This window comes from Pristiophorus japonicus, chromosome 5 (assembly GCF_044704955.1).
Source record: "Pristiophorus japonicus isolate sPriJap1 chromosome 5, sPriJap1.hap1, whole genome shotgun sequence".
Lineage (NCBI taxonomy): Eukaryota > Metazoa > Chordata > Chondrichthyes > Pristiophoridae > Pristiophorus > Pristiophorus japonicus.
Genome location: NC_091981.1, coordinates 140472510 through 140485112, shown reverse-complemented (window position 1 = coordinate 140485112; position 12603 = coordinate 140472510). Strand labels below are relative to the sequence as shown.

The following is a 12603-nucleotide window of genomic DNA, read 5'->3' as shown; positions in this document are numbered from 1 at the left end:
ACTGGCATTTCCCTACCTAAATCACTGTACTTTAAACGACATGTGAAATGCTTTTGAGCTGTTTCTGAGGAGTAATAAAGTGCAATATAATTTCAAATTCTTTCTCGTATCACTTAATTCTTTCTCTTGCTTTTCTTTACTCCCTCTTCTTTCTGCCTCTTTCTTTCTCTTTTGTCTTTCTCCCTCTCCCTCCTTTCTCTTACTATTGTTTTCTTAAATATTTTTCTAATCTTTGCTTTATTCTGGGGATTTTTCTGAAGCAATGGAATTATCTTCCAACTCTGAATCATTTTTTCCTCAGGATCTCAGAACTATAGAACTCTTGACATGCTCTGTCCTTCCTCTCACCATCTTCAGACTTTTAGAACCCAGTCTTGACATTTCTTAATCCCTGCTTCCTGATTTTAACTTGTCTTCCCGCTTATTCTTTGGTGGCGCCTGCACTACATTTCCATCATTCTCTGTTCGACACCTTCCAATCAGACTTCCAGCCTGCCTGCAGTACTGAGAATATGCTGGTCAAAGTTACTAGTGGCCTACTGTGTGACTGCAACCATAGTTTGCTGTCTCTCCTTGCCCTCTTTGACCTCTACACTGCCTTTGCTACAGTTAACACCTTCACCCTTCTTAAGCACCCCCATTGCTGCCATAAAGAAAGAGCTTGTATGATATTTTCTCCCTTTCTATTTTTTTTTAAAGAGGCGTTAACCCTGCAGTGATGACATCCATGGGCATGGAGTCAACTTCCATACGTATGTTGACATCCTACTGTAATTCTCATTAGATCTCGGATGATACAAAATTTCCACAACTAGGCATTAGGAAGATCAAAGCCACCAGTTTTGACCCCTGCAGTAAACTCCACTCGCTTGCCATTGATCCTCTACCCTCTCCCTGTCCACTCCAGCACCGTCATCCTATCTTACACTACGTCCTCACTCACCTATATTGCTTCCGTCTCCCCCAAATAAAACTCCTCATTCTCCATTTCAAATCCCTCCATGGCATTGCCCCAACTGACGTCTGGAACCTCAAAGAGCCTTGAATTCCCTCCGATACCCCTCAACTTTGGGCATTCCTTTCCCCTATTAGTATTAGAACCTTGAGCTGTTTTAGTCCCACTCCATGGAAATAACTATCCCATCTAAATCCTTCATCTCTCCTCTAAAAAGCTTTTTCGACTAAGTTTTATTTCCTCCTAGCTTTCCTACTATGGTTCGGCCTCTGTCCTTTTTTATTTTTTCCTCTAGAGTGCCTTGGGGATTTTTGTTAAAGCTGCGATACAAATTGCAAAAGCTCTCTTTCTCCTCCTCCACTTGGAGTAGCTAACTGTCTTTTTGGTACATAACCAATAAATAAGTATGATACAGGTTACTTATAATGTTTAACAATTGTGTGATGGACATATTGAATTACATTTCATTAAACTTCAATATTTCCAAGTAGACCCAAGTGTTGGAAGAGCAATCATTCCAAAAATATAATGGAAAGCCTGTAGTATAACAGCAAAAATATTATACAGTACAACACACGTATTCAACACTTGTTAAATTTCATAATTACTTTAGAGGAGGTTGCTTAATGTTCTGTGTGTTCGCTGACCAAATAAGCCAATGTAATTTGAAGGGGTACATGAGTCTCCTTCATGGGTGGAATACATTGCAACAGAGTCTAATGCAGTATCCTGTTCATTCCATTTTTGCTTAAATTTCCTGTTTCCTTTAAATTTATAATCAATATAGTTTAGGTCTGTTCTTGCCTTTCACAGCACAGCATGAAGTAGGGTTGCTATTAGGTATGAGTTTCTACGTTGACAGGTGATACTCTGATGTGCAGCTGTTCGAATTGAATTTCTGGTGTCTCATATTCCATTTGGGTTGTTCCCTCACAGGCAATACATTCCATATCTCTCATATGTTGGAAAGTTACTATTTATGGCGTGGCATTGTTGGTCACATATAGTGATATTTTACAGATATATGATCTATTTATCTATTTATGAATTCTGAAGGAAAGAAAAACCTTTCATATATGATATAATTTCATGTTAAAAATAAAACCTTATAGGATTTTGTGCTTGCAAACCTGGCTGAAAATGTGCTTTGAGAAATCACTGCTTTGTTTTGCTGCAGAAGCAAGATTGTCCTAGGTTACACTGAGGCTGAATTATGTATGCGAGGAACCGGCTATCAATTTATTCATGCAGCTGACATGATGTATTGTGCAGAAAGCCATGTCCGAAGTAAGTACAGTTTTCAATTTTGTGCCAATGCACTTTTTTGTTTTCGTCTGGAAAAGACCATCAGTTCGTCAAGCCACACAAATTAGAGTTCTACAGTCCTTTATTAGTAGATTTTTACTGTTCACAGGAATAAAACTGACCAAAATTCACCTATTACAATGTATTCAGCAAACCTTCCTATGTTAACTCTACCAAAGTAGTAGTTATACAGTCAGTATAGAATTAAAGTATAGAAAATGATGTCCTGTTAATGCTAGCTTCCTCAGCAACTCTTTCTCTTACCCTCACCCCCCCAAACGTATATACCTCTCTTCCCCCCCCCCACCCCATATACCTCTCTTCCCCACCCCATATACCTCTCTTCCCCACCCCGTACACCTCTCTTCCCCACCCCGTACACCTCTCTTCCCCACCCCGTACACCTCTCTTCCCCACCCCGTACACCTCTCTTCCCCACCCCGTACACCTCTCTTCCCCACCCCGTACACCTCTCTTCCCCACCCCGTACACCTCTCTTCCCCACCCCGTACACCTCTCTTCCCCACCCCGTACACCTCTCTTCCCCACCCCGTACACCTCTCTTCCCCACCCCGTACACCTCTCTTCCCCACCCCGTACACCTCTCTTCCCCACCCCGTACACCTCTCTTCCCCACCCCGTACACCTCTCTTCCCCACCCCGTACACCTCTCCCCCACCCCCCACCCATATATCTCTTCCCCCACCCCCCACCCATATATCTCTTCCCCCACCCCCTACTCATATACCCCTCCCCCCCATCCATATACCTCTTCTTTCCCCCCCCCCACCCATATATCTCTTGTCTTTCCCCCCCCCACCCATATATCTCTTCTCTTCTCTTCCCCCCCCCCACCCATATACCTCTTCCCCCCCCCCCCTCCACCCATATACCGCTTCTTCCCCCCTCCCCCCATATACCTCTTCTTCCCCCCCCCCCACCCATATACCTCTTCTTCCCCCCTCCCCCCATATAACTCTTCATCCCCCCCATCCATATACCTCTTTTTCCCCCAACCCCCCTCACCCATATACCTCTTCTTCCCCCCCCCCACCCACCCATATATCTCTTCTCTTCTCCTCCCCCCATATACCTCTTCTCCCGCCCCCACCCATATACCTCTTCTCCCCCTCTCCCCCATATACCTCCTCTTCCCCCCCCCTCCCCCATATACCTCTTATCCCCCCCCCATCTATGTACCTCTCCCGCCCCCCCCAACACCCATATTCATCTCCCCCCCCCCCCCCGCACCACCAATATACCTCTCCACCTCCACCCATATACCTTTTCCACCCCCCCATATACCTCTTCCCTCTCCCTCCCCCCCCCCCTCCCAACCTATATACCTCTTCTTCCCACCCACCCCCCAATCCATATACCACCACCGCCCCCCCACCCCCCATATAATGTTCCCCTTTAAGAGATATTAAGAAACCATTTTACAATTTTTGTTAAACTATAGAGGTGATGTTTTTGGCATGATAACCAACACTACGGAAGTTTAGAAACATCAAGGCTACGGTAATTCAAAAATGTATTCTTTTACGAAGGATATTTTTCACTTCATGGGTTAATAGATTCTACAGTGAAAAATCACATTTATGTGCTTGAAAAGCATCAAACATGAGCAAATAATGCTGAGGAAACAACAGTCAATGGATCCAAAATCCTTTCTTGCTCCAATGTTAGATAGCATAAATATATTAGATTACATAAATTCAGCATCTTGATAATGTGATCATTTACAGATACTCGTTTTTTTTTTGGTACATGATGTTTATTCCAGTTATTTGCCATCTGAGGAACGGCATTTCAAAAGACTGCAACAACTTAGAATACCCCAAGCCTTTTTTTAGTACTATTATAGTACTAGTACCAGCAGCTAAGGTCATCTCCACAACCAAACCTGAATTATTTTACAAAAGTGGCACTACATAATTTCCAGAAGTGAATGATTTTCTTTGTAAATTTCATTCAAATGGACTGCGTAAGCAAATATGCTTAAATCTTACATGAGGTAAAGTATAGCTTAAGTTATCAGAATTAAATGTGCAGGAGTTTTTAATTTACATGATGTTGGCAGACAATAAAGGAACACAGTGCACATTGATAGGGAAGCCATATTATTGACTTATTAGGTGGGAAAGTGTTGATGGTTTAAAAACGCTGGACATACTCAGCAGGTCAGGCAGCATCTGTGGAGAGAGAAACAGTTAACGTTTTTGGTCAATGACCTTTCGTCAGAACTGACGTGGTTCTATGTTTTATTGTGTACTAAATAACATGTTACAATTTTATTTGTCGTTTACTCGCTCACTAACTCAAGTTTCTGCACTTGAAGTAGTTAAAATAATTACTAAAACACAATTTCAATGTACAGAAATTAGTAAGGCTGATCATTCAATAACACTTTTTTTTACCCCTGGTTTCTACATTTTAGTGATGAAGACAGGAGAAAGTGGAATGATTGTTTTCAGGCTTTTGACTAAAGAAAATGGGTGGACTTGGGTGCAAGCCAGTGCAAGATTGGGATACAAGAATGGGAAGCCAGATTATATTATAGCCACACAAAAACCCCTCACGTAAGTACTGAAACTGATTCGCATTGAAATCCAGCAGTATGTTGAGCTTTTGATGACAAAGAAAATTACTAAATGGGGCTTTAATGTAGCTTTCTGATCTTTTTCAGGTGAGGGGGAAATCATATCTAAATGCACTTGCAACTTGTTTTTAGTTTGATTTAATGTTGATTTTTTTTTAATCATCTAGCTTCCGCATGCAATAAGAGCTTTCATCATCCAATAAGGGAAATCATTTAGAGCACTGTCCCTTTTAATAACTTTGCGCCATGTATCTCGAGCAGTTGATCCTCCCTCTGTCCCCAAAAAACCTTTGTTCTAGGCCATTAAATACCTTTTTCTCTATCATTGATGATAACTCACTGTTCTCTTTTATGTTTTATTTGATTTGGTATACTTCAATAGATTGCTTCCCTAAGTTCTAAAACCATATCTACATTCAAAGATGGCTTTTTTTTTTTAAATGCACTTTTGAGTTTATGGTTTGTTGTTATCGGGTGAGGAATGCTAGTGCTGGTAACATGCTTGCATCCCAGGTACCCAGAGTCAGCACCAATTACTTCCAGGTCAGATGTAACACAGCCAGCTACAGAGTAAAAGTTAATTTAACCTCCAAGTATTCCCTACTGCAACAGGTTTATATTTTTTATTTCCCTCAATAGCTGAGTTTTGTTTTCTAGAACATGCCCATGAGAAACTGGGTAAGACTACCCAGACTCCGTTCATATAAGACTTTTGCAACCTAAAAACAAGTAAGAATTTTGCTTCTACCTCCTTCCCAAGATCTACAAACAAGATTGCCTGGTAGACCCATCATTTCAGCCTGCTCTTTCCCATGGAACTTATTTCTTCTTTCTCTTTTTCGACTCTATTTTTTCTCCCCTTGTCCAGTCTCTTCCCACCTATATCTGTGACTCCTCTGATGGCCTCTGTCACTTTAACACTTTCCAGTTTCCTGGCCCCAACTGAACATAAGAATTAGGAACAGGAGTAGGCCATCTAGCCCCTCGAGCCTGCTCCACCATTCAACAAGATCATGGCTGATCTGGCCGTGGACTCAGCTCCACTTACCCGCCTGCTCCCCGTAACCCTTAATTCCCTTATTGGTTAAAAATCTATCTATCTGTGATTTGAATACATTCCATGAGCTAGCCTCAACTGCTTCGCTGGGCAGAGAATTCCACAGATTCACAACCCTCTGGGAGAAGAAATTCCTTCTCAACTCGGTTTTAAATTGGCTCCCCCGTATTTAGAGGCTGTGCCCCCTAATTCTAGTCTCCCCGACCAGTGGAAACAACCTCTCTGCCTCTATCTTGTCTATCCCTTTCATTATTTTAAATGTCTCCTTTTCACTACAGATGTCCAATCCCTCTGCACTTCCATCCCCCACCAGGATGGCCTGATGGCACTCCGGTTCTTCCTCAAGCAGAGGCCCAACCAGTCCCCATCTACCACCACCTCCTCCGCCTGGCTGAACTTGTTCACACATTGAACAACTTCTCCTTTGACTTCACTCACTTCCTCCAAATTAAAGGTATTGCTATGGGAACACGCATGGGTCCTAGCTATGCTTGCCTTTTCGTGGAACATTCTTTGTTTCAGTCCTACTCAAGTTCCCTCCCTCACCTCTTTTGCCAGCACATTGATGACTGTATTGGTGCTATTTCCTTCTCTCGCCCTGAACTAGAAAATTTAATTCACTTTGCAACCAATTTCCACCCTTCCCTCACCTTCACATGGTCCATCTCCGACCCTTCCCTTCCTCGACTTCTCTGTCTCCATTTCTGGGGATAGACGATTGACAAATATTCACTATAAGCCCACTGATTCCCACAGCTACCTGGACTACACTTTCTCTCACCCCGCATCCTGTAAATCTCCATTCCATTCTCCCAGTTTTTCCATCTCCGTCGCATCTGCTCTGGCGACGTCACCTTCCACACCAGTGCCTCTGATATGTCTTCCTTTTTTCTGAACTAAGGATTCCCCTCCGCTGTGGTTAACATGGCCCTCGACCGTGTCCGGTCTATTTCCCGCACCTCTACTCTCACCTTTCCCCTCCCTCTCAGAACCAAAACAGGGTTCACTTTGTCCTCACCTTTCACCCCACTAGCCTCCACATTCAACGGATCATCCTTCGCCATTTCCGCCACCTCCAGCGTGATCCCACCACCAATCACATCTTCCCCTCCCCTCCCCTCTCAGCATTCCGAAGGGCCCGCTCCCTGCGCGACACCTGGTCCATTCTGCAGTCACCCCCAGCACCACCTCCCCTTCCCACGACACAGTCCCTTGCAAGCACAGGAGATGCAACACCTGCCATTTTTACTCCTTCCCTTCCCACTGTCCAAGGCCCCAAATACACCTTCCAGGTGAAAGTGATTTACTTCTTGTACTTTCAATTTAGTATACTGTATTTGCTGCTCACGATGTGGTCTCCTCCACAATGGAGAGACCAAACGCAGATTGGGTGACCGCTTTACTGAACATCTCCATCCAGTCCGTAAGCATGAACCTGAGCTTCCGGTCGCCTGTCACTTTAATTATCCGCTCCATTCCCACTCTGACCTCTCAGTCCACCGCCTCCTAAACTGTTCCAATGAAGCTCAACGCAAGTTCAAAGGAACAGCACCTCATCTTTCATTTAGGCACTTTACAGCCTTCTGGACTCAACATCGAGTTTATAATTTCAGACCATAACCTCTACCCATATTTTGCTCCCTTTCCTCCTTTTTTTATTAACCCCCCCCGAACTTATGTGTTTTTGTTTCTCTCTCTCTTTCCCGTGGCAGCTGGTAATTATTCTGCCATTCACACCCTATTTAGACTCATCTTTTTCTAACTTCTGTTACCATCTCACTTTGGCCCATCATCCCTTTTGACTCACAAATCTCTCGTGTCTTCCACCCTACCACAGACCTTCCCTTTTGTTCTTTCTTCCCTTCCCCCTTTCAGTGCTCCTTAAGGATCTGTTAATTTCAAACTTTTGGCAGTTCTGACAAAGGGCCATCAACCTGGAACGTTAACTCTGTTTCCCTCCATAGATGCTGCCTGACCCACTGAGGTTTCCAGCATTTTCTGTTTTTATTTCAGATTCCAGCACTCGCAGTATTTTGCTTTTGTAAGACTTTCATCAGTATCTGAAGCACCCACCTCTGATTCATCTTTGTGACAGAGCAAGCACTTTCTCCAATTAAATTATTTTGCTCTCCATGCAAGAGCAAATACTCCTTTAGGGATTTCTTGAATTTCATTTCATGGACCTGTTGTCAGCTAATCAGACTTTTCTCAGTATGTGGCTGGCTATGTTATGTTCACCGCCATAACAAATCCTTCAGTTGCAGCATTAGCCCAGGTGTTACTAAGCTACTCAACTTTCCTGCCAGTTCTGTTGCCAGAAGAAACTAGAGCAACTTCTTCATCATCAAATGCTTTCAACTGAGTCATCTGAGGGTGGTAGTTACTTCCTTAGCTCCAATTGGATTACTTTCTTTTCTCAAAGGAGAAGGGAGTAAAGTTGCCCAATAAAGATCTCCTGAAATAATGTCAGTTTTCACTGGAATTTCTTTCCTGAAGACTTGTTACATACTTGATTTGATGAATACAATGCACAAAATTGACTTCTGATTCTTGAGTAGTCTTCAAGCAGTAAGGATTCTGTTATGGAGCTGGTGGATTTATCTGCTGATCAGGCTTCTCTATAGTTTTATTTATGGAAAAGGACCATGAACATTTGGAAATTATTTTTCAAACTGCTCCATACCTTCAATACCAGATAGATTCTATTGTGTCTATGTAGTAACATTCCATACCCGATTCGCTGATGGTGATTAGAGTTATTTTTTTAAACTTAGAAACCTCCCTGTCAGGTTAAATTACACAGGATATACGACACAGAAACAGGCCATTCGGCCCAACCACACCATGCCGGCATTTATGCTCCACTTGAGCCTTCTCCCATCTTTCCTCATCTAAATCTATTAACATAACCCTCTATTCCCTTCTCCCATATAGGCTTGTCTAGCCGCCCCTTAAATTAATCTATACTGTTCGCTTTAACCACTCCCTGTGGTAGCAAGTTTGATATTCTCATCATCTTTGGATAAAGAGGTTTCTTCTGAATCCCCTATTTGATTTCTTGGTGACTATCTTATATTGATGACTTCTAGTTAGCCCTTCCCCACAAGTGGAAACATTCTCTCTATTCCCTAAACATTATGAAATCTAAACATTTCATAATTTTAAAGAGTTCTATTAGGTCAACCCTCAGCCTTTTTTCAAGAGAAATGAGACCTAGCCTATTCATCCTTTCCGTGTACTCCTTGTAAATCCTCTCTGCACCCTTTCCGGTGCCTCTAAATCCTTTTTATAATATGGTGACCAGAACTGTACGCAGTACTCAAAATGTGGTCTAACCAAGATTCGATGCAGATTTAGCATAACTTCCCTACTTTTCAATTCTATACCTCTAGAAATAAACCCTAGTGCTTGGTTTGCTTTTTTTATTGCCTTGCTAAACTGTGTTGCAACTTTTAGTGATTTGTGTATTTCTACTCCGAGATCCCTTTGTTCCTCTACCCCACCTAGACTTGCACCATCCAACTAATAAGTGACCTTCCTATTCTTCCTACCAAAATGTAATACCTCACATTTATCCGTGCAGCAGAGCTGGTCTCCAGTCATCTTGGTTAATCCTTGCCACTGGACCAAGACCTAGCTCTGTCAAGAGCCACCACATATTAAAAAAGTCCATGCACAGGCATCTTCCACCTTTCAATATGTAGTTTGCGACCTGGAATATCAGGTCCTCGTCGAAACACCTGTGAACTCATCCCTTTTTGGTGTGAAAGCAAGTCATCCTCGATACGAGGGACCACCTAAGAAGAAGACCCATGGTATTATCCTGTCTATCCCTTAATGGCCATATTCCCATCCCAACCTTCCTTTTTTATTGATGTGCCTGTAAAATGTTTTACTTTTTTTTAATGTTCCTTGATAATTTAATTTTATAGTTCCTCTTTGCCTTCCTAATTGTTTTTTTGATTTCTCTCCTAATCTTTTTGTATTCTCCCTTATCATGCACTCCCCCACTGTCTATGTACTTAGTGGATACTTCTTTCCTTACCCTCAATTGTTCCTTTATGGCTTTATTCATTCACAAAGTCTCATTATTGTTTATTTTGTTCTTTCATTTTAGCAGAATATATTGTTCCTGCACTCTTGCTGTTCTACATAATTTTTGTCAATATTGTTCCCATTTTATTTTCCCAAGTTCTAAAGCTTCAGTTCCTTTGAAGTAATCCAAACAACTGAATTCACAAAAATGAAAATAACAAGCCTCAATGTATGCTACAGATGAGGACAGCCTTTTATCAGGCCCATTGGGTAAAATATACATTGAATCAAGTTACCGAAAGTGAGGATGCGATGGCAAGCACTCCTGTAATTATCTTGCATGATTTCCTCCCACTGCCTCTTTTCCCTTTTTGTATGATAGAAGTTTTTATTTGAATCTAGAATTTAATGTTCATTTTTTAATTGAGAATCCCTGAAACCCAATAGGTAATCTAATATTTTTGACATTTAGATTGGCTTTTTTTTAACTTAATATTTTTTTGAGAACTCGATTTATTTAAAAAAAAGATATGTTTAAATTCTTGGATGCATAGATGTTTGTAACAAAAGTGGATTTTTGTTCCTATTTAGAGAAGAAGAAGGGGAAGAGAATTTGCAAAAACGAACCTTGCAGTTGCCTTTTAATTTTGCAACTGGGGAGGCACTGCTATATGAAGGAAATTATTCAATGCTTGGATTATTGGATCCTGTAATTAATAAAATCAATGGAAACGTTGGAAAAACAGAAGCATCAAGAGGGCAGAAATCAATAGATCCAAACTCCCTTCTTGGTGCCATGTTAAGCCAGGATAGATCCATCTATGTATCTGCCCCTTCGCAACATCAGAAGTTTGGCTTTGAAAATACCTTTTTTAATGAGAACAAAGATGCAGAATTAAGTGATTTATCTCCTAGTGATTGGGAAGAGGTTCTATTCAATGAAGGTAATAATGTTGGGAAGATGGATCATACCAACTGTTTTCAGGAGCAAAAGCCTTTCCCTGCTCCTGAAGAAAATGTAGACATTTTGGCAAATAACATTGGCAGTGAGCTTTATAACACTATGAAAAGCCTTGATATAGGGCTGGAAGACTTTGATCTCATATGCCAGGATGAGACATTCCTGAGTGTTCAATGGGATGAGATTGGAGATATAAATAATATTGCACTGAATGAGGAAATTCTAACATATGTCCAGGAATCACTGAAAAAGAGGTCAGACTGCATGTATTCAAGCTGTATGCAACAGAAGCCACTTAATTCAAGCTCAAGTTGCATGATGCAGCAACAACTTCCGAAGCAACACTTCCGGCAGCAGCAACCTCCTATGCAACATTATCAGCAGCAACAACAACCTCAAATACAACATTATCAGCAACAGCAACCTCCGATGCAACGTTATCAACAACAGCAGCAGCAACCTCAGATGGAAAATTATCAGCAACAAGAACAGCAGCAACTATGCCAGAAAATGAAACACATGAAAGTCAATGGACTGTTCACAAACTGCAACTCTGGCAAGGAAAGACTTGCCAACGGTCAGGAGACGCAGTTTGGTTTCTCTGCCTTAGACAGCACAGCATCAGGGTTCCAGTACAAATCTGAGCTTAATGCTACCCCTTCAGCTTGTCAGCAAGACTTCTTGTTGTACCAACAAGCAGCTGCTGTTCCAACCCAGCCTTCTAACTTCATCCAAACCGATATGCCAGTAGGTGGCTTTCATACACAGAACTATACCACAGTTAGTGGCTTGGAAGACTACTTGGACTGTGTACAGCAACGTTCAGAAATTCAGGATTGTAGTGCAGTAAACCCATCAATGAATTTAATTACACCACAGGCATGTTATACAGGTGCCATGTCAATGATCCCATGTCTAACAGAAAATGATTTGTCCTGTATGGATACTGTGCAATTCAATCCTACAAACTCGGGTCAACAGCCATTTTTAGCCACGGTAAATACACTTTTCTTTTCATTCTCGGAATGTGGGTGTCGCTAGCAAGGCTAACATTTATTGCCTATCCCTAGTTGCCCTGAGAAAGTGATGGTGGAACTGAGTGGCTTGTGCGGCCACTTAAGAGGGTGCTTAAGAGTCAACTGCATTGGCGTGGCACTGGAGTCGCATATAGGCAAGACTGGGTAAGATGGAATTTTTCCTTCCTAAAGGGCATTAGTGAACCAGTTAGGTCTTTATGATAATCTGATAGCTTCCCGATAGCTTCATGGTGGGATTTGAACACTCATTCTCTGGATTGTTAGTCCAGGCATCTGGATTACCCGTCAAGTAACATCACCACCACACTACAGTATTAAATCCTTAAATATTAAGCATGTTAATTTTAGTGTTAAAATTACATTGTCACAAAGGTGTAATAATCATTTTATATTTCTATTAGCATTTTTATGTTTCATAACCATTAAAAAAACTTGCATTTATATAGCACCTTTCACAACCTGAAGACATGCCAAAGCACTTTATAGCCAATGAAGTACTTTTGAAATGTAGTCGCTGTTAAAATGTAAGAAATTCTAGGATAGAAAGCATGTGTATATTAAAAGGGCAACAGGTGCACTTCCTGTTTGTCACACTTTTCCCATCAACTAAATATTTAAAGAAAACAAAAAAATCAAGAATTTGCATTTATA

The 12603-nt window shown here is 41.6% G+C and overlaps 1 protein-coding gene across 1 annotated transcript in view; it reads left to right on the top strand.

Moving 5' to 3' along the window:
- LOC139264468 (aryl hydrocarbon receptor-like) overlaps positions 1-12603 on the top strand; it is a 302097-nt gene that overhangs the window by 285569 nt on the left and 3925 nt on the right. Inside the window, exons 8-10 of the mRNA XM_070881001.1 lie at positions 2133-2242; positions 4701-4842; positions 10546-11911. Coding sequence (XP_070737102.1) covers positions 2133-2242; positions 4701-4842; positions 10546-11911 — 1618 coding nt within the window. The remainder of the gene's footprint in view (positions 1-2132; positions 2243-4700; positions 4843-10545; positions 11912-12603) is intronic.